General features: G+C 40.6%; 1 protein-coding gene across 2 annotated transcripts in view; it reads left to right on the top strand.

The window, feature by feature from the left end:
* trim9 (tripartite motif containing 9) overlaps positions 1-22,383 on the top strand; it is a 157,134-nt gene extending 134,751 nt beyond the window's left edge. For both annotated transcript variants that reach the window (XM_086003164.1, XM_086003163.1), the window contains exons 9-11: positions 10,714-11,017; positions 12,299-12,461; positions 15,561-22,383. In XM_086003164.1, coding sequence (XP_085859290.1) covers positions 10,714-11,017; positions 12,299-12,461; positions 15,561-15,641 — 548 coding nt within the window. In that variant the 3' untranslated portion in view covers positions 15,642-22,383. The remainder of the gene's footprint in view (positions 1-10,713; positions 11,018-12,298; positions 12,462-15,560) is intronic.
* Positions 22,384-23,159: the final 776 nt, after the last annotated feature.

Here is a 23,159-nt window from a genome sequence, read left to right as displayed (position 1 = left end):
TGTGTTGCCTCATGCATATTACCATTCTCTGTTCTCAATCTTGTGACATTTTTGTGCTAAACTCCATCACCTCTGGCCGTTGACCAAGTCTTTTTAGGTTCCTTTAAAATATTGCACATTAGTGAGTATCACTGATCATTGCACCCAAATTTGTCCCCTTGCTTATGATTAAACCACGGCAGCGCCAACATCAACCTCTATGGGATTCCAATGACAACTGGTTTTGACTTTGATACCTCTGTGTACACAGCAACGTGCATTTATATAGCACCTTTAACACAGTAAAACTTCCTACGGTGCTTCACCGGAGCGTTCTCACATGGCTTAGGGTAAAATTGTTTAATATTAGGACAGGTGACAAACTTGGTCAAAGAGGTAGATTTTGATGTGCGTCTTAAAGGAGGAGAGAGAGAGATATTGAGGCATTTAGGGAGGGAATTTGGAGCTTTGGCAGCTGAAGAAAATTGGGGATGTGCAAGAGGCGCAGAAATATTCTAGCCACAATTCAGTGCAGCCTAACGCCTTGCTATCTATCGCATTGGAGTACACTTTGTAAATTAGTCTGTTATTTTGGACAGCATGAAGTACCTTTCTGAAATCCAGGTAAATCACATCCACTGCCTTGCCCTTATCCATCTAATCTAGAACATCCTCAAAAATCTAATAAATTGGTCCCTTTGTCATTTTCAAAGAGTTTCTCCTGTGCTGTGTTGATTTATTATATGCAGCATGACAATGTGTTTGTGCTGCACATAAGAATATGAGTAGATTGCTAAGGGACTGTTGAAATCACAAAGATGATCGTCAGGGTGGGAATTACACACTGAAAATATCAAATTATAATCATTTTTTAGGTTAGTTTTGAGGCAATGTATGAAGAGCTTTACTCCTGTAATGTCTTTAATCTGGTAGATTTAATGTAGAATGGTCGATGCTAAAAATTGGGTGCAAAAAGTATTTAACTGTTCAGGACTGATGCTTATCTTCACTGCAAAGGAAGAAAAAAATAGCATTTTAAAATAGCTATTTTGAAATTGGACATTTTATTGTAATACATCAACCACCATATTTTCAGAATCTACATCGTATTTATATATTAACTGAGCAATTGTAGGATTGGCCTGTGATGGAAGCAGCAGTTTAAACAATACTGCCATTGAGGTTTTAATACAATACAATCTGTGCAGGCTACTGGTTCTTTAAGATTTTATAATGTGTAAATTGCTGGTCCTAAGGGTTGTCATGAGGATGGTGGTTATAATGTGACAGCAACACTTAGACAATGTAAAGGAGGCTCTTTTTTTTTAAGTATGGGTTCAACTCATGAAAAACAAAATCTTTACTGTCATCCTGAGTCAATGCACTGATGGAAGGTTTGTATTTTGCCAAATACAGACAGAATTTCTACAGTTGGTGTAATGTCAGGAAAGGAGAAGTGTCGTGTTCTGTTGTAAATGTAATCTTTGGGTGGATGGTGCTGATGGAGAGCAATCATTCAAATCTGGTATTAAACCTGTCCAGATATCTAGTTGATTCTATATATTTGAACCTCATTAAAATTAAATCTGTTTCCTCCATTGTACTTGTACCCATCTATCTTGAAACCCAAGGAACTATTTGCAATGTCAGGCACCCATACCAGTGTTACAAGTGTCTTGGTACTTTTTTGTTTATGATCATTCTTGGTATGTATGATTTATTTTTTTAAATCCTTTCAGTTACTAGAAATGCAAAATTAAAGTAGACTGTTTTTAAGTACCTTGCTAATGACTATACAGATATGTGAATCTTCCAATTGCCACTTTCTGTGGCATCAGTTCAAAAGAGGAACAGTAACACTTGTGACTAGTCAGTTGTTGGGTCAAGACCTAAAACTGCAGATCACTATTTTCACAGTCAGAAAAATTAAAAAGCTAAACCGGGAGCCTCTGAAAATGCAGCTTGTAAGACGGGTGCAATGGTAAAACAAATTGGTGCTTCACCACAATGAAATGGTAGGATTTGGGATTCACACCTGTAGTCTAGATGCTGTTGTGAGAAGACACCAAGTAAACGATATATGCTTCCTCAGGAAAAAAAATGACTAACTCCAACATGCAGAGCAGCATTGGTAGAGGCCAGGAAGTGGATAAGCTAATTGCCTTGTTGCTGAGGTCGCTGCAGTCCATGTGGTGAAGGTACTCCCACAGTGCTGTTAGGTAGGGCGTTCCAGGATTTTGACCCAGTGACTATGAAGGATCGGCAATATACTTCTGAGTCAGGATGGTGTGTGACTTGGAGGGGAACTTGGAGGTGATGCTGTTCCCATGCACCTGCTGCCCTTGTCCTTCTAGGTGGTAGAGGTCGCAGATTTGGGAGGTGCTGCCGAAGAAGCCTTGGTGAGTTGCTGCAGTGCATCTTGTAGATGGTACACATTGCAACCATGGTGCGCTGGTGGAGGGAGTGAATGTTTAAGTTGTTGGATGGGTTGCCAATCAAGTGGGCTGCTTTGCCTTGGATGGTGTCGAGCTTCTTGAGTGGTGTTGGAGCTGCACTCATCCAGGCAAGTGGAGAGTATACCGTAACACTCCTGACTTGTGTCTTGTTCGATGGTAGAAAAGCTTTGGGGAGTCACATGGGGAGATACTCGACGCAGAATACCTAGGCTCTGACCTGCTCTTGTTGCCACAGTATTTATGTGGCTGGTCCAGTTAAGGTTCTGGTCAATGGTGACCCCCAGGATGTTGATGGTGGGGGATTCGGTGATGGTAATGCCGTTGAATGTCAAGGGGCAGTGGTTAGACTCTCGCTTGTTGGCAGTAGTCATTCATGCCACAGAAATGCCAGGCAATGTTACCTGCCACTTATCTGCCCAAGCCTGAACATCATCCAGGTCTTGTTGCATGCGGGCATGGACTACTTCATTATCTGAGGAGTTGTGAATGGCACTGAACACTGCAGTCATCAGCGAACATCCCCACTTCTGACCTTATGTTGGAGGGAAGGTCATTGATGAAGCAGCTGAAGATGGTTGGGCCTAGGACACTGCCCTGAGGAACTCCTGCACCGATGTCCTGTCTGTGATGATTGAACTTCAACCACCGCAACCATCTTCCTTTGTGCTAGGTATCAGTCCAGCCAGTGGAGTTTTCCCCACAATTCCCATTGACTTCAGTTTTACTAGGGCTCCTTGATGCCACACTCGGTAAAATGCTGCCTTGATGTCTAGGGCAATCACCCTCACCTCTGGAATTCAGCTCCTTTGTCCACGTTTGGACCAAGGCTGTAATGAGGTCAGGAGCCAAGTGGTCATGGCGGAATCCAAACTAGGCATCAGTGAGCAGGTTATGGGTGAGTAAGTGCCGCTTGATAGCACTGTCTGACACCTTCCATCACTTTGCTGATGATTGAGAGTAGACCGATGGGGTGGTAATTGGCCAGATTGGATTTGTCCTGCTTTTTGTGGACAGGACCTACCTGGGCAGTTATCCACACTGTCGGATAGATGCCAGTGTTGTAGCTGTCCTGGAACAGCTTGGCTAGAGGCGTAGCTAGTTCTGGAGCATAAGTCTTCAGCACGATAGCCGGGATGTTGTTGGGGCCCATAGCCTTTGCTGCATCCAGTGTGCACAGCCATTTGTTGATATCACGTGGAGTGAATTGAATTGGCTGAAGACTGGCTTCTGTGATGGTGGGGACCTCGGGAGTAGGCCGATATGGATTATCCACTCGGCACTTCTGGCTGAAGATGGTTGCAAACGCTTCATCCTTGTCTTTTGCACTCCTGTGCTGGTCTCCATCATTTGAGGGTGGGAATATTCATGGAGCCTCCTGTTGTTTAATGGTCCACCACCATTCATGACTGGATGTGGCAGGACTGCAGAGCTTTGATCTGATCTGTTGATTGTGGGATCGCTTAGCCCTGTCTATACATGCTTTTTAGCATGCGTGTAGTCCTGTGTTGCAGCTTCCCCAGGTTGGCACCTCATTTTTAGGTACGTCTGGTGCTGCTCCTGGCATATTCTTCTACACTCCTTATTGAACCAGGGTTGGTCCCCTGGCTTGGTGGTAATGGTAGAGTGAGGGATATGCTGGGCCATGAGGTTACAGATTGTGATGGAATACAATTTTGCTGCTGCTGATGGCCCACAGCGCCTCATGGATGCCCAGTTTTGAGCTGCTAGATCTGTTCTGAATCTATCCCATTTAGCACGGTGGTAGTGCCACACAACACGATGGAGGGTGTCCTCCGTGTGAAGACGGGACTTTGTCTCCAATGACTGTGTGCGGTGGTCACTGCTCCCAATGCTGTCATGGACAGATGCATCTACGACAGGTAGATTGGTGAGGACGAGATCAAGTAGGTTTTTCCCCTCGTGTCATTTCTCTCACCACCTGTCACAGGCCCAGTCTGGCAGCTGTCCTTCAAGACTTGGCCAGCTCGGTCAGTAGTGGTGTTACTGAGCCACTCTCGGTGATGGACAATAAAGTCCCCCACCCAGAGTACATTCTGTGCCATGACAATAGTTCACCCTGTCTTTACAGGCACATCAGAGCATCGTAGATGAATACTTAGGAGCTGAATAGTTGGCACACGGAGTCTTGAATAAGAATCAACAGGGTTATACTTTCACTGGAAAAAATAAATCTAATCTAATCCAATCCAATCTTGGCATTAAGTGTCACAGAATCACAGAAACCCCACAGTGCAGATAGAGGCCATTTCGGCCCATCGAGCCTGCACCGACACATATCCCACCCGATCCCCGTAACCCCACGTATTTAATCCCCCTAACACTAAGGGTCAATTTATCATAGCCAATCAACCTAACCCGCACATCTTTTGGACTATGGGAATCTTTTTATTCTCCCCATATATTGAGAAATGTACCTGGGAATTTTCAAGATGTTTGTCCTTTTTAAGATGGGATACAAATTATCACATGGTCTTCTTGCACCCTTTCCCACTAAAATACTGCCTTCATACCATCTGAAGTTCCTTGATCAGTCCAATTAGCACCACTTGTAGAGATGACATAGACTTTCAGCAGTATTATGTTTTCAGTTTGTGGGCTTGAGGATTACTTTTTGATCCACATGTTTGTTGCAGCATTTAAAATGTTATATTTATATTGAAATTTCCATCACTAGTTACAGGCAGTACCTGTCATTCCATATTGTGTGTGTTTGTTAGAATCCATGGAAGGTCAAAATGATATTGATTGATTCAAAGGATTGGAAATAATCAAAATCTATAGTTACTACAATAAGGAAAATGTGACTTGCCTTCTGCTACAAAGCATCATGTCTTCCCATTCATCATCCCACCACCATGACCATAAACAAAAATCACTGGACAACAAGCCACAAAACTAAACCCCTTGAAGGAGGCTGTTGGCCACAGATAATTGCATTTCTGCTTCAAACGTCTAAGCCAATTACTGTATCCAGTAATTAAAGAAATTATGAATGAAGCTTTTTTTACAATTTTTGATGTTTGATCATCAAGTGTATTTAGTTCACTGTTTTTAATCAGCTTTAATACATAAATCTACATACAACTTTTAGTAAAGATCACTGAAGTCCCTCATCATTTATCATACAGATGTACTGTACAGTGCTGGTTATTATATCTTCCTGCTGAGCATAATGGGAAAATTGTTACCTTTATGTGCTCTCATGGTTTTCTTTTTGTGGTGATTGTGCTAGTGAAGCAGATCCTGTTTTATTTGCCATGCCTGTCTTTTAAAGTTTGTAGATTGCTAGGTAGCATAATGCCTTTATTAAAACAGTCATCAGTTAATATTTTGGATAAGCAAATGAAAAGTAGAAAATACGTTTTATATTACTCAATAAATTAATCCTCCTGGGCACCCAAAGAGCATTTGGATCTTAATACTGCATTTACAGTGCTGGCTGGAACTCTGCTCAGGAGGGACCTCTTCATATGTGTGGTGGCATTAATGTACAGAGCCCCTCAGTTTGAGTCTGAACTCAAGATTTACATGATAACTTTAGCACTGGTACAAACTTTAGCAAAGGTTTGCACTAGTAAAGTTGTAGTGTAAACATATGCTAAATTCCATTTGATTGGGACCACTATTGATCTTTTACTTGAGTTCAGTGGCTGGATCATGTGCAGGAAAGGTTTTTGCAGTTTTATTTTTAGCTGATCACCAGTAAAGCTGGCGTGTAATTTTATCTTCAGATAATGATGAATAGAAATTGACACCACTTTTTGCAGTATGTAAAGTTGTGATCGTAATTATGTCAAATTTTCAAGGAGAGAAATGCTTGTGGTTAAACTACCACATGAACCAGTAATGTAATACCAATTAACTGAGCAATGTTTCCTTTTGTATGTTTCGTTCCCTTGGTTAGTGTCTGATGCAGAGTATTGAAGTTGTAGTACCTACATGGTAAAATTCAATTTTAGCTGGCCAATGCCCAGCTTTGGACATGCATCCCTTTGTGGTCCCTGGTCAGGAAGTTACCCAATTCTAATCATGCTGGAAACATTGAGCTAATATGCAGAAGATTTATCAGTGCCATTTCCAAGGCAGCTACTTGGATCAACTTGCATGCTGATTGATGTGCCATCAATAACTCAAGGACAAGAAGTTAAAGGATTCAACTGAAGGCTTTTAATCGCTTAGAACATTGCACGTCATTCCACATCGGATTCGTCTGGCAGAATGACTCATACAGCTCTTGAGACCTTTATATGACAAAAGACAGGGGCGGAGCCAATACACACAATAGGGGAAAAGGGGGCGGTACACACTACAATGCAGGTAAAACACAGGGGCTGATGAAGACATATATTTTATCACACTGTCATTATCTGACTGATCAGGTGACAAATACTTGTGACCGCTGTGCTCCAAGTTGGTCTTAACACTGAGGCTAGAGAGTTTCCACTTTGTGCTTTTGCACTAATTTGCCATTGTTCATTTGTATACACATTTAGAAAAATTAAGAATGTTGGATTACCAACTTTCAACAAGTCCTTCCTCCTTAATTAAATTCAGTTCCACCTCTACGTACTATGCTTCCTTCCCCCTTCCTCTGTGTCTGCCTCTAATATGAGTGCTTGGAGCTTGATAAATCTTCTTCTCTTTCCTTGTATCACCTCGGTCTACTCTGCAGCTACCTCTATATTTTAAAAAAAAAGGAAGAATCCAGATCAAGGCCTTGTATAGCATGAGATTAGGAGAGTTTAAATAGGCTTTCAAAAGACTTATTTCAAGTGAAAATTTTTGAATGGTGTTCCGTGACATTTTCCTTGGGTTCTCTCAAATACACATTTGGCAGAGCTTAGTGAATGACAGGATGTTTGTTGCATTAGCTACTTTATTTTCTTGTAAAGTGGGGAGATAGTTTATCCACTTATCACACATGTTCTAAATTGTTTTAAGATCCCTGAGGTAGAAGATATTTTCTTGGATTTTTTAACTAATTAATGAAGTTGAGATGTGCTCAATGCACTGGGCAGGAAGTAAATTGGTGTTTTGATGGATGAGGTGCCAATGAGTGTAAAAGGAAGGCTGTGGATTTAGAATTTTGGTACTGTAATTTGAAAAATATAAAATTGATTTTAAAAGTCCTGGTGTAGGCAATACAGTTCAAGAAAAAAAAATGAATTGTTAAAGTTTAAAATAGGTGGTTGTTTCAAATGGGAAGATGTTCAATTTCTGCTTATGGCAGGGAAAAAGGGGTGGCAGATGCACAACAGGTCAGAGTCCGGAACTGAGTTCTTGGGCGTTTGTAAGAATCGAAGTAGTTAGAGATGGGGAGGGATGAGGGCATGGAGGGATTTTAAACGATGAGAATTTTAAATTGGAGGCATGGGGGGCCCAGGAGTCAATGCAGATAGAGGATAGGAGGGATCGGTGAGCAGGACTTGATGCGGATGAGCTGAAGTTTACAAGAGTATGGAGGATGGGAGACTGGCCAGTAGAGTATTAGAATAGTCAGGTCTGGGTGTGACAAAGGCATGGGTGAATGTGAATAAAGTTATGGAGGTGGAAATGAGCAGCAGCGTTCCCTGCGCAGCTGTCTGCCAGTCCCACGCAGCCTGGGACCGGGCTTTCCAATGTGAAATTTTGCGCGTGCAGCCTGTTCAATGGAGTGCACACCAAAAAAAAATTAGGGGGAACATTGATGGGCAATCTTTGTGAATGAGAGATTATGGGGTTGTAAGCTCTGCTCAGGGTCGTCTAGGACGCCAAAGTTGCAATCCATCTTGTTCAACCCGAGACACCTGGGCAGGGAGGAAATTACTGCAGTGGCAAGAGTATGGAGTTGGTGGTGGGGGCTGAAAACAATGGCTTTGATCGTCATCCTATTTAACTGGATGCAACTGTGGCTCAGACAAGCAGTCTGATAACGGGCAGTGGCAGTATTGAGAGGTGGAGAGTTAAAGATGGATGCCATCAGTGTGCATATGGAAGCTGACGCCATGTCTTCAAATGATTTTGCCAAGAGGAAGCATGTAGATGAGGAAAAGGAGAGGGCCAAGTCTGGGGGATTCCAGAGAAATCTTGTTGGAGAAATTCAGACATGGCGTTGAGAAAGTTGAGCAAGGATTTAAGAGGTGACAATATGGTCAAGGACTTTTGTATAGGAAAGGGAGGCTGGCGATGGGGTGGTAGTAGTTTGCAAGGTCAGAGGGGTCATAGTAGGTTGTTGAGAAGGAGGTAATAGCTTTGAAAGGAATGGGGACAGTACCTGAGGAGAGGTAGCTAATTACAATATTGGCTCGCACGGGGAGCCAAGAAAGGAAGTGGGTGATCAGTTTTATTGGGAATGAGGTCAAGGGAGCAAGAGGTGGGTATTGCAGACAAGATGAGCTCAGTGGGCATGACGAGATGGGAGCAAAATGTGGGTTCAGGGCTAGAGTGGGGGGCAGGGGGGCCTGGGGTAAGGCTTGGCTTGGTGGTCATGTGGAAGAGGGGGAGGTAGCTGATGGGATGGTCTCAATCATAGTAACAGAGGTCCAGGAGCTCCTTACACTTGGAGATGATGGTAGCTGGGGCAAGAGAGGTGTTTAAGGAGACAATGATTGTATGCCTCAGAATGCAACCCATGCACAAGGGACTCTTAATTTTTTTTATGTCCCTATATAAAGCGATCCTTGTTGTAAAATTTCAACAAAAAAAACTCATCTGATCTGAAAGCTCTATGGCTAACCACATCCATCTGGTATTTAGCTCTAAAGATCAGTAAGGCCCTGGCTCAAATCGTAATCTGCTGAGTTGGCTAGGTTTCCGACTATTAGCCTCACTGTCTTGGGGTGTGGAAGAAGGAAATGCTCACCTGGGTTGCCTTGCTGAAAACTGCAGGAGTGATTGTTGCATGCCTGGGAAGGACAGAATTGAGCTTGGCTGTGATGGCCCCTGTTCCTGTTTACATAGCTTACTGATTTGTTCACTTAGGTTTTTATGAAAAATAAAGTACATGGGGCTGTTGGTGTCCATGGAACTTAACACCACAGGAATAGCTGATTGCAGGAATGCAATTGGATGGGGTTAGGAAAATATACAAATGATCCAAATGTGGCCCAGTTTAAGTTGAACCCAAATTCTAATTGGGATAATTCCAGGGCCATCAAAGACTGTCTCTAACGCCAAATCGTTTTGGATTCAACCACTGTAATGAAAGTTAAGTTATATCGTGTTTGGTTTGTTGATTATTGGGGTCAGGAAATTGGTATTGGAACAAAGAGAGGCTGCCATATACTGGTTTTTAAGTTCTTTGAAGCTGACCCTAAGTACTTTCAATATCACCTATTCCAGTATTAATTTGCTTATAAGTTTACATAAATGGTACACCAGTGTAGTCTTAATACCACTTAGTGGGTTTTATTTTCCTTTTAAAATATAAGATTCTATTAGCCGGAATTTGCAGTGGACAGTCAGTGAACTAACTGCGTTCACTGTTATTACCCCGTTGAAACTGACTGCAACTTCAGGATGTAGCACATGCACATCTAAAGGTGGGAATCCTGAAGTTGCGGTCAGTCATTCACTGCTCTGACACTGACTGCGCTGTGGACCATCTCCCATAGCCAGCAATCTGTGAAACTGATGAAAACTTGGGCTTTTCTGTGGTAATATTGCTGTTAAACACCCCATTAAATCTTAGGCCTTGTTGGATTAGGTGTAACTGGGGTTTTAACAGCTTATTGACTGCTAAACAAACATTATGGCCCTGGAAAACTAATTTTAATTTTAGAGTGTCAAATTTCTCCAATGATAAAATTACAATTTTTAAGAAACTTAATTTTGTTATAAAGTTTGTTCATATTTATGTCAGGTTTACCTTATCCCCATGTGAGTCCCAATCTTTATTTTGCTCACTATAACATTATAAAAAGTCAGGATGAAAGCAGGTTCTCATTTCCTGCTTCCCTGTCTGATAATTCTGCAATATGATTGGCTGCTTAGACAGCTTGTTGATGTCACAGTGGAGCGTACTAGGGATTCCCCATTATATTGCATTGAAATCGTTTGCATGTTGAAAAAGGCAAACTTCTCGCCATAGAGATTGAGATCTTTGTGGGCAGCTTTCTTCAGGGCCAGCGACTGCCTTTGCTTCGCCGCTGACCACAAATTCTGGGTCGTTGTCTGTTTTCTCACATTTTATGCAACTTTATTTTATATTGTGGGCTCTAACGTGATTCTGCATGGTGTTATATTCATAGTAAGCACAATCTTCTATTTTCTTTTTCAGTTGCCTGGTTTGGTTTTGATTCAGGTTCAGCTCACCCTGACATTCTGTTCACTAATGACAACCTCACTGTTACCTGCAACAGCTATGATGACAGGGTAGTACTAGGAAACACCGGATTTTCCAGAGGTATCCATTATTGGGAGCTGAATATTGACCGCTACGACAACCATCCTGACCCTGCGTTTGGTGTGGCCCGTATAGATGTCTTGAAAGATGTCATGTTAGGAAAAGATGATAAGGCCTGGGCTATGTATGTTGATAATAACCGAAGCTGGTTTATGCATAACAACTCTCACACAAACAGGTAAAGTAAAACATGATTATTGTTAACCCAGTAAATGCTGGACTCAATTGCAGAAGTGGCTTAGAGGAGTTATTGAGCCTAACTGTTGGGGAGTCAAATCGACCTACAGAGTTGAAATGCAAAGGTCACTGAATCAACCTAGATTAATGATTGGATTTCTCCTGTCCTGATAATATCAGAAAACTGCACAGGTTAACCCAATTCCTTGATATCACCAACCTTCACTGTTAAAGCAAAAAGAGAGTGCTCATTCTTTGCAGCTGATTTTTACAAGTCCAACTGAGGAGGCTTCCTTTTTAAAGCCTTGTTCATAAACTACCATTTTAATCAGCATTAAGGAGTTGATTAGAATTTCAGCTCCTGTACACATATATCAGTACATGTTTTTAACATGTTCTGAGTTTATGGTCTATAAAAACATGAAAATTGAGGGATGAGGAAAGCCCATTGGAAGCTCATTATTTTAATACTGTATACATCAATTGTGTATGTGTGTCAACCCTATGTATTTTGTTACAAATACAAGAGCAATTAGAGAGAATTTACACTTGTATTGAGCCTCATTATTCCTCAGGACATCTCGAGTGTGTCTCATCCAGTGAATTCGTTTTTGAATTATGTACTGTGGTACAGACGTGGGAATAAAGTGGGTACATGGGAAAGGAGATGGGAAGATCTTGAACTGTTGAAATGGGAAAGTGGAAAGAAATAGCTTGGAAACTTTTTTTCTACTTAGTGATTTTGTAACGGGCTACTACAATCTATTTTATTGAGGATTCTAAAACAATACTGAGTTTTTTTTTACTAGTAGACCCTTTCCAAACTCTGTAATCTTCTCCCTCGTTTCAACTATATATGTCTGTTCATAAACAGTGATTGATCTTACCAGAGATACAAGTATAACCGGACCTGTATTTATTTTCTTTATATCTGACAATTACAATATCTATTATCCTGACCGGCTGTCGCATAGTAAGCATCTATGGATTGTCTGCAGAAGGTTTCAAGCAAGTGAAGATGGAGCAACTTGGGCAGGAGAATGCATTTAAGGGGATGCTAGATATGTACATGAGAAATAAAGAATAGAAGGTTATGCTAATTGGGTGAGATAAAGAGGGGTGGGAGGAGGCCGGTGTGAAGCATAAACCCTGGCTTGGCCTGTTTTTGTGCGGTACATTCTATGCAATATAATCCAAAATGTACAAAACTAGTGGAATTGTACTGATTGAGTTTGCTATTTTATACACTTAACAAATGAGCACCTTTATTTCTTTCCCCTAGAACTGAGGGAGGCATTACCAAAGGAGCCACAGTTGGTGTGCTGTTGGATTTCAACAGACGAACACTTACCTTTTCCATTAATGATGAGCAACAGGGACCTGTTGCCTTTGAGGATATGGAAGGCCTCTTCTTTCCAGCAGTAAGCCTGAATAGAAATGTGCAGGTGTGTTCTGCAGTACAGTACTTATAACTAAGATTTTTTTTTAAACCAGAAAATTTATTTGATACATGTGCATTTAAATAATTGAATGATTTCTCCCCCCCCCCCCCCCCCCCTCAGTTTAGTAACCAAGTGGTTTTGAATTTGAATTGTTTTTTTTCACCTGTCGTACACATCCCTATCACATGCACAAGGGGGGCAGATTAGAATTTATGGAACAGAAAAATTCATTTTCCATAAAAACAAGTTGTTATAAAAAGTAGACAATTTAATTTCCAATGCATTGTTTGAAACTTTGAACCGCTTGGCTCTATGCTCAGGAAGGTAGCCGTTGGCTGACTCGATAAGGCACAGGCCTCATCACAAGGAATGACCGCAGAAACATTGGTTGGTCTCTCTATTTTAACTAATTATGTCAAAGCACTCGGTCAAGAAGAATATTGCTGACCATGAAGCTAAGGACAGAGTTTGTGTGACTTCTGATGGGGCGGACTTGATGGCGCCAATGATTTTCTTGTCCCCATGGCAGAAGTCAGAAACAAATTGAAGCTAGAAACGGCTGTCAACTCGTCCTTGAAGCTAAAACTTGCTATCAACTCATCCTGGCAGGGAACCTCTAAAGAGTCACTTGTAGCCACCTCAGAGTAAACAAGAGTTGCTGCATGGGTAGATTATGACTGTTGTGAAGCTGTCTCATTAAAATAATCAAGCAAGATCAATATGTTCATCTGCAAATGCTCACAATTAAACAAAAATGATCCTAAATCATTTTTCTATTGATTAAAATCTTGTAATTTATGTAAGCAAACCCTGCAGCAGCCAATTTTGCACAGCAAAGTCTTGCAGCAAATTGAAGGACTTCTACTCTTCTTTGAATAGTGTGATACGATTTTTAACATCCTTCTGAAGCACCAATAGGCAGAAGCAGCCTGGTTTAATGTGTCTCAAAAGATAACACTGCTGACAATGCAGCAATCCCCTCAGTACTACGCTAAAGCGTCAGCCTAGATTTTGGGTAAGTCCTAGACTGGGGCTCAAATCCAGAACCTTCTGACTCAACGTGATGACAACACAAGAGCACATTATACTATGTTGCCATTTTATCCAAGTTTGTAGTAGGGATCTATCTGTGTGGAAGCTGAAAAAGCCATCTGAACATGCTGGGCAAATTCAGTGTAATACTGAGAAGCCCACTTAAGTTACTTTCATCAATTTTCTTAAAGTTTTTAACCTAGTTTGTCATGCAGCCTTGTTAAATAATTTGGAAGCTATGGGAATACCTGGCTGCATTTTATATTTATCTGGGATGTATATTCCAGCTCCCAGATCCATGCAAGTGTAGACAGAAGACTAACTGAGCCTATCCACTCAGTGGAGGAGTCGCTGCTCACGATGCGGTCTCCTCTACATTGGGGAGACCAAATGCAGATTGGGTGACCGCTTTGCGGAACACCTCCGTTCAGTCCGTAAGGGTGACCCCGAGCTTCCGGTCGCCTGTCATTTTAATTCAAAGCTCCATTCCCACTTGGACCTCACCGTTCTTGGCCTCTTGTGTTGTTCCACGGAAGCTCAACGTAAACTCGAGGAACAGCACCTCATCATCCGATTAGGCACTCTGCAGCCTTCCGGACTCTATCGAGTTCAACAATTTCAGATCATAACCTCGGCCCCTATTTCATTTTTTCTTGTAATTTTTCCACTCCTAATGGGCTGAGATTGGGTGTAAAGTGTACTGGCAGCTATCCCTTGCCCTGCCAGTACACTTTACACCCAATCTCAGCCCATTACCATCTCGTCTAGCTTCTAACACCTTTCATTGTCTCTTTTTTACTACTTTTGTTTATTTTATTCTTTTGTCCGATCGCAGCCCTGCCTCCGATCCATCTTTTCTTTCCAGTTTTGAAGAAGGGTTCGACCCGAAACGTCAACTCAAATTTCTGTCCACGGATGTTGCCTGACCTGCTGAGTTTTTCCAGCATTTTCTGTTGTTATTTCGGATTTCTAACATCCGCAGTATTTTGCTATCGTACTAGTGAGATGGGGTTGTCCAGTCACCTATCCTTTTGGCTGCCATTATCAATGATGTGTTGGATGACATCGTAAGGGAATGGTTTAAGTGTATGTCCTAGTTCTAGGTATTGCAGTTAATGCAAAATGTTTTATTTATTTTGTAAACTTCATATGTATTTAAAACACAACATTGTATATTGTTTAATACATATAAGGGTAATGAGATACCGAGAATGGAGCAAGCATGCATCAGAAAATCACAGGCTCACTGCCTTCTCTTTCCCTCCTCTCTCTTCTCCCACCCATCCCCCAATTTTCAGATGTGCACTTAAGGTACCTCGCTACATACAAGCACTTGGAAAATCTACCCTATAGTTTTAAATAGTGGTTTGAGCAAATGGAGAAATGCATCCACACAAAAATCGAACCGTTTTTGTTAACTGGAAAATGTTTGCATCTTTCTGTATATAATTTTGTCTATGTAGACCGCTGCTTTCTCGTTGGTTTCTAATGGTTATTTTCTGCTTGTTTTATTCACCAATCATATTGCACTAAAAATGAAGAATCACATTCCACAACATTTCAACCAATAAAAGGAATCAGCTCCTCTGGTGGGAGGAGGCTCGTGTGAAGCATAAACCCGGCATAGAGCAGTTGTGCTCAATACTCTTTCTATTTATAGTCCCTGCCGAGAGTCAGGACTGTTATTGATAATAGGGTGTCTCTTATTCTAATGTTTAATATTGTGAATTTTGTGGTGAGTGGGTTATGAGGCTTCTTAGCCAGTTGTCACCTGAGAAATCTGGACCTTGACTAGCTGGGAATTTGATTTGCCAGGAGCCGACTATACATGCTTGAACCATCCTAACCTGGGTCTCCATTTATAAGCAAGCGATGTACAGATAGGCTGCAGAAACCAGTGACTTAATGCATGAGGGGTCCAAGTCTAGAGAAGTATAACTGGGATGGGATAATATGCAGACTTATTTATTTGTATTTTTTTAAATCTAAGCACCATGGGAGATGCACTAGTAGTGTTAATTGTTTTGGAAAAGTTGTGATTTATCAGTTATATTTTGAACCTCTCTATAGGTGACACTCCACACTGGTTTGGAAATTCCTCAACTTCCTGCTGCTGCTGCTGCTGCTGCAAGAGACCCAGTAGCATCTTAATCCAGGTCATTGTGCAAAACCTGCTGTATTGTCTTTTGGGATCCAAGCGACAGGAATCCCTGCCTGCTGTTAAGATTCTTAAAAGATTCAACATCTCTTGATACAAGTTTGCTAGTTGGTGCCTAATGACTGGAGGAAAACCAAAAAATAGTTTGAAATACTCTACAGTCGTGAAACATACATGATTGTTATCTGAACATTTGTGTTTGCTTTGACGCTTTATGCTAACTAAAATTGTAAAAGCATTGATGCAGCCTGAAATGTAATTTTAATGTCAAGTATCTCTTATGTTTACTGGTTTATTTTTTCTTGTGCTACTCTAATTGCTGTGCATACAGTTTTAGCTGCCGCAATTAATGAGAAAGGGAAACAACAATGCAGTGCAGTGTAATTGTAGAAAGTGCTATATTTGCGAGCAATTACACTGCAAGGTATTCACAGTTGCTATTAACCTCCAGGATTTATTCTTTCCTGTTGCCTTTGAATCTATATTCAACACCATTCCAAACCAGTTGTTTGAATTACCAAGAGGTCATCTGCATACCACCACTCAAACTGTTGAATTCCTATTCAGACATTGAGAAGCAAAGATTGCAATAGGTAATGTGATTGGGATGCTCAATAATTAGGAAATTCTCACTCGGATACATTTTACTCTAGATTCAATTACAGCATGACCACACACATACTGAGCACTATCCTGGCTTAATGAAAACTAAAGAATAGTATAGATGTGTTGCAACATGTATGGGAGGTTTTTCGGCAATTCCAAGCCTGATGAGATCATTGTTTCGGTATCTGTGTATATATACAGCTGATTATTCCAATAATGAACTTGTGTTCCTTTGGTAAGTTGTACAGTAGAATACAGCTTTCAGAAGGATTTATATTGGTGGTTTACATGTATGCAGTTCAAATTTTAGCATAGAATAGTTCCCAAAGTAAATGGGAGCTTGGATAATAGGTAATTGAATAGTGATAAAAGCATTTAAGAATTGTTTTAACTTGTGCTTAAAATGTTTTTGGAAGTACAACATTCTTTCAAAAAACTTTAAATTTTATAGACTTAACTTCAAATTGACTGATCAAAGGATTTATGTAGTATTTTCTGTACTTCAATAACTTCTAGAGCTTGTTTAGTTTTTAAATGTTTTCTTCGTCTTTCATTTAGTTCAAACCTGAATATGGTTTTGACCTAGTGAATGGAACCAATCCTGTCTAACAAAACAAATGTCCATTACAAAGTAGATACAATTATTATTGGTAGGGAAAATGATAGTGTGATCATAGAATCATATCGCACAGAAGGAGATCACTTGGCCCATCGTGCCTGTGCTGGCTCTTTGAAAGAGTTATCCAATTAGTCCTACTCCCATGCTATTTCCCCATAGCCCTGCAAAAATTTTTCTTAAGTATATATCCAATTCCTTTTTGAAAGTTACTATTGAATCTGCTTCCACCACCCTTTTGGGCAACGCATTCTCATTTTCACTCTCTTTCTCTACACCGCCCCCCCCATTTTTTTGCCAATTATCTTAAACCTGAGCCCTCTGGTTACAGATGCTCCTGCCTATTGACTATCAAAACCCCTTATAATTTTGAACACCTATTAAACCTCCTCATAACTTTCTCTGCTCTAGGAACAATGCCAGCTTCTCTAGTGTCTCCACATTACTGAAATCCCTCATCCCTACTATAATTCTGCTAAATCTCCTCTGCCCCTCTCCAAGGCCTTGACATCCTTCCTAAAGTGTGGTGCCCAGAATTGGACACAATACTCCAGCTGAGGCCTAACCAGTGATTTATGAAGGTTTACCATAAACTTCATAGCTTTTGTATTCTATGCTTCTGTCTATAAAGCCCAGGATACTGTATGCTTTAACAGCTTTATCAACTTGTCCTGCTACCTTCAAAGATTTATGTATGTAAACAGGCAGGTGTCTCTATCCCTGTACCACCTTTAAAAATGTACCATTCAGTTTATATTGCCTCCTTATTCTTTTTTTGGAAAGCTTAAGCACATAGTTGTTTCTTTCTGCAATTTTCTGTTCATATAAATGGTATTCATATACCATTTAAATCTATTAAATGGATATCTAAGCATGTGTATATTTCTGATTTAGAAGTACTTATTTTTTCTGTAAGTTAGTTTCTGATGTGGATTTGGATACCTGTTTGTAAACTAATGCCATAATAAACTAGAAGTCATTAGTCTGCAGGTATTATTTAGGCTAAACTGTTAAATCATTACACTTCTATCACAGAATCTTCAGTACTTGACATACGATGCTAGAATCTTTCAAATCAAACAGTACAGTCACCTGAAATATCCTCCTCTTAAACCATACTGCTACAATCTCAGCCATGTTTAACAGTCCCAGCAAATAACCAGGAAATTTACATTTTCAAAAAAAAATTATAAGAACAGTCCTTGTAATAACATACTATGAATTGGGAGCAAGCAAAATAACAACTGCAATTGAGAACTAAATATTCAGGCTGAAAAATTTATCAGATTATGCTTTGCAAAGAACACAGGATATTTGGGAAGGTTGTGATCATTTGCCAACACTGTCTTTGAAAAATGTAACACTTTCAGCACAATTTTAAAAGTTGTTCCTGGAAAAAAACATTCAAAATTGAAAGCTTAAAAATCAGAATTTTGAACCAAGCTGGGGATCCCTTGTCGGTCATTTTTAGCTTTTATTTTTGTGGATACAGCATAGAAATATCCATTGCATCAAAAACAAAATTTCTGCTGAGATCCTTCTCGTTCAACAGAGTACACTTTATGATGCAGAATGTTAGAAGTGAAGCTGGTGTAACAAATATTCTTGGCATACTTGTTATGGAATGCTTCTGCCCATGATCTTGGGGGGCGGACGACTTAACCACTTAACTCCAGCGTTCTAGTTTGTTATTTATATCGGCTAATAGCAAACACATTAAAAAGTCAGTCTCCATCCATGGAATATAAAGGATGTATTTTAGCAAGATTATCATTCCAGTGTAAACACACTGTAGCAGATCGTATTATGAACAACGGAAACATAATTGATGAATTAATAAAGCTAACTGAATGTTTGGACACCGCCAAAAGTGAAGATTATACCAAGGCTACAATGCACTAGTTAGACTGCAGCTTGGAATACTACTTTTGGTTTTGGTCACGGTACAGAGAAGAATAATTCCAAATGTAAATCGGGTAAGCAAATCTCTACAGTCCAGAGAGAAGTTGGATTAGGAAAGGATTCCACATTAAGGAGGATAACTATTTAATAAAGTAACCTAGAATGTTACACTCCAGACTTGCCAGGCTGAGCTAGGGCTCTACCTCACCATCACGTCTCTTGACCCCTTGCCTGCCTGCGCTATTAGATTGCTTGTCTGACATAGAGATCTGAATGGGTCACCTTCCTGCAATTCAACATCGGGGAGACCAAAGCCATCATTTCAGCCCTCTCATTAAACTCCATTCTTTAGCCACGATTCCATTCCCCTCTCTGGCCACACATAGGCTGAACCAGGCATCCTCCGGCATTTCCGCTACCTCCAAAGTGATCCCACCACCAAATGTACCTTCCCCTCCCCTCCCCTTTCAGCATTCCGTAGGGACCGCTCCCTCCGAGACACCCTAGTCCACTCCTCTATCACCCCAAACAGCCCTTCCCCTTCACCTGGCACCTTCCCGTGCAAGCGGAGGAGATGTAACACCTGCCCCTATACCTTCCCACTGTCCAGGGCCCCAAACACCCCTTTCAGGTGAAACAGCGATTTACTTGTACTTCTCGCAATCTAGTATACTGTATTCGCTGCTCACGATGCGGTCTCCTCTACATTGGGGAGACCAAACACAGATTGGGTGACCGCTTTGCGGAACACCTCCGTTCAGTCCGTAAGGGTGACCCCGAGCTTCCGGTTGCCTGTCATTTTAATTCACCGCTCCATTCCCACTCGGACCTCACCGTCCTTGGCCTCTTGTATTGTTCCACGGAAGCTCAACGTAAACTCGGAACAGCACCTCATCTTCCGATTAGGCCCTCTGCAGCCTTCCGGACTCGATATCAAGTTCAACAATTTCAGATCATAACCTCGGCCCCTATTACACATTTTTTCTTGTAACTTTTCCACTCCTTTCCCCCCCGCCTTTCCTTTTGTTTCGCTCTCACACCTGGCAGCTATCTCTTGCCCTGCCAGTACACTTTACACCTAATCTCAGCCTATTACCATCTCGTCTAGCTCTTTTACTCTTTTGTTTCTTTCACTTCTTTTGTCCGATCGCAGCCCTGCCTTTGATCTATTTTCTTTTCTTTCCAGTTTTGAAGAAGGGTTCGACCCGAAACGTCAACTCAAATTTCTTTCCACGGATGTTGCCTGACCTGAGTTTTTCCTGCATTTTCTGTTATTTCAGGGCATTTATATTCTTGACATCCAGTTTGATTTGAGCTGAGCTTTAAACTTTATTCTGTAATCCGTCACCAAGTGCGCTTACTTCCACCTCTGCAACATTGGCCCCAACTGGCCCGTCCCCATTCCTATCTCAGCACCTCTGCTGCTGAAATGCTTGTACATGCTTTTGTCACCTCCAGAGTCTAACTTCTTCCTGGCCTCCCACCCTGTAAGACATCTAAAACTCTGCCACATGTATCCTTCCCCACAATGAGTCCAACTTGTTATCACTCCCATTCTTGCTACCCTACATTGGATCCATGTCCCCCAATGCATTCCATTCAAAATCTGTGCCCTCTTCTATAAATCCCTCCATAGCCTTGCCCCACCTTGTCTCTAATCTCCTCCATCCCCATCTCAGATTTTCCATTTCTCTAACTCAAGCCATCTGTGCATCCCCCTTGATGACAGAAACTTTAGCCATACCGTCCTACTCTTTAAAAATCCTTCCCTAAGTCTACCATTTATTTTTTTTAAAACCTACTCAAAACTCATCGATGCAACCTATCCTCAGAAACCCATCCAAATCTCTTCCTTCCTGAGTGGATGTGCATTTTCATTGCCTATTTGTAAAGTGCCTTGGGGCGATTTATACAGTTAAAGGCACCATATGAATGCAAGTTATATTTATGTTTTATAACGTAACACCACAATAGCTGTGTTTACATATTTTTAGGCTGCATTTAGTCTTTGACGAACACATGATTTATAGGAAAGCAGAAATAGTTTTACAAGCCCAATAAGAGACTGCAATCCCTGAACTAAGATATTAGAACCACATTTCAAAGGCAGCAAAAATAAGCCTTGGATTTTCATCTTTCCAGCTAAAACGTATAGCTTTTTTGAGGCTCCATGGAGATGCACTCCATTCTAGGAACACAATAAGGAGCCATGGGTTCATTGAATTACAGGCTGTCGTACTATTTCTGATTAGAGGAGCAAGTGTTGTAATAAGGAAGAACTGTACAAGGAAAAAGTACAAATGATGGCTGTATGTTGGGAAGCTTTCAGACAGGCCCAGTTTCTGAAGCAACTTGTTCTGATAGCTCTACTGCAGCATTACCAGGTTGTCCAGCAAGAGCAGTGCAGCAGCAAGTGTACCCTCTCTGTTATGGTATAAAGTTTACAATGTAGTTTTCAGACCTTAAACTTAATTTAATCATATTTCTTGAAGTCATTGAGTAGACATCTAGCAGTGCAAAGACATGACATTTCTGACCATTATTGCACCGTTCTATACATAAATCTGAAAGTGTCTTACACTCCAGTTTACCTTGACTATGCCTTTTTCAAATATTCTATTCTCAGGGTTCAGATGATACCAAACTTCAGCAGGCTCATTCTCCTAGTTAATTACATTATCTGAACTTTCCTGTATTATAGTTTTGTATGAAAAATGGTGGCTGATTTCCATGGCAACTGGTTTCAAAAAATCATTTATCAACTCAACTGCTCAGGAATACAATACTATTAAGTGACTCTCAAAGGTGCAATTAAAACTTATTGGTAATTCAAACAACCAGGCATCAGTTTAAAAGAACAATGCAACACTGTGTTTAACCTTCAGAACCTTAATTTTGATTATAATCGGTCTTGTATCAAAGTGCTGATGACATATGCATGCTGCATGTTACAATTTTAAATAGCTAATTTTTATCTTTCTTGAAGGACTTTCTAGACTGTCTAGACAAAGGAGTGATGAGTTTAGTTGCTAAAATCCTTGACGTGCGCCAATCTTGAGCTATTTGTAGGAGAGCAGGAATTTTTTTTTAAATGGGGCCATAGCATTACATCCTTAAAAACTGTGGTAATTAAAGGAAACTGAAAATGTGGAACTTTAGTGTTTGATATAATTTTGAATGTTACATTTGTTCATCTTTGATACATTGCCAGATTCTAGAATTTTGACCTAATTTATTTGCCCGGTACATTTTTGCTGGTTCATTTAAGATCATTAGTAGATTTCATTAATACTGTTGCTGAGCAACGTCAATCTGTAATTCGGCAATTTGAAGTGGCTGGACCACAAATTTCTCATTTTTCATAGTGATGATAATGGTGGCCAACATGGTGCTTATCAAGCTTACTAGATTTGTAGTATATTGTAATATGGAGCCCATGGCCGTACAGCAAGCTGATTATGTTGCTTACTGTTGTGGAAAATGATGACATTGCTACTGTTTGCTGTTCTAATAAACTTTTATAAGTTATAATGCTGTCTATCTATATTGGATAACCATCTTTTTGGTTATAAGGTACACAAATATTAAAGAATTCCTATTTTTTAGTTGCATTCAAAGATTTTTCTTCTCAGTTTGTTTATTGTCCTGATCATTCAGCTTAAAACATTTAGTCCATCATGGGGTGAAATTGAACAAAACTTCATTAATTCACAGCATCATTTCAATTACACTTATGGTCAATGTGTCAAAAATAAGTAAAACTTGTTTCAACCTACTTCACACACACTGGCTTGCCCTCCTTATGCACCTGGGGAGACAAAGTAAGAACAGTAGTTCTTAAGGTACCAAAGAAAAAAAGACTTGCATTTATATAGTGCCTTTCACAACATCAGGATGTCTCAAAGCGCTTTACAGCCAACAAAGTACTTTTGAAGTGTAGTCACTGTTGTAATGTAGGAAAAGAGGAGAAATAGATGGATGAGGAAATGAGCAACAACAAAAAAAATGGTTGTAGCCGAATATGATACGCCTGCTGTACATTCTGCAACTTATGCTCTGGCCACAATCAGAATATGTTAATATGTAATAGTACAGGTTGTTGCATACATTTATTTACTTTAAATTATTTATATTTTCAATAAGATCAGCAAAGTTTACCCTTTCTTGGGTCATGGTGTATGGTAGTTACATGATGTTTGCAGTTAGATTGTGGAACTTGAATAGCTTTGTATATTTTGGTAACGCTATGCATTGCTGGTTGGGGGTTGAGATTACTCCTTGGCAGAAAGCTTGGGTCAAGCAGGAAGGGTGAAATCAGTGGCTTACTGTGTGGGTCAGGTTTGAGCAACAGGTAGCCTCTGGGCGTGTTTGTGGGAAGCTGTAGTCT

The sequence above is a fragment of the Somniosus microcephalus genome, chromosome 12, assembly GCF_052327205.1.
Source record: "Somniosus microcephalus isolate GS21.2 chromosome 12, FLI_Smic_1.0, whole genome shotgun sequence".
NCBI lineage: Eukaryota > Metazoa > Chordata > Chondrichthyes > Squaliformes > Somniosidae > Somniosus > Somniosus microcephalus.
The sequence above is the reverse complement of the archived record's forward strand: the minus strand, read 5'-3'. Positions and strand labels throughout refer to the sequence as shown.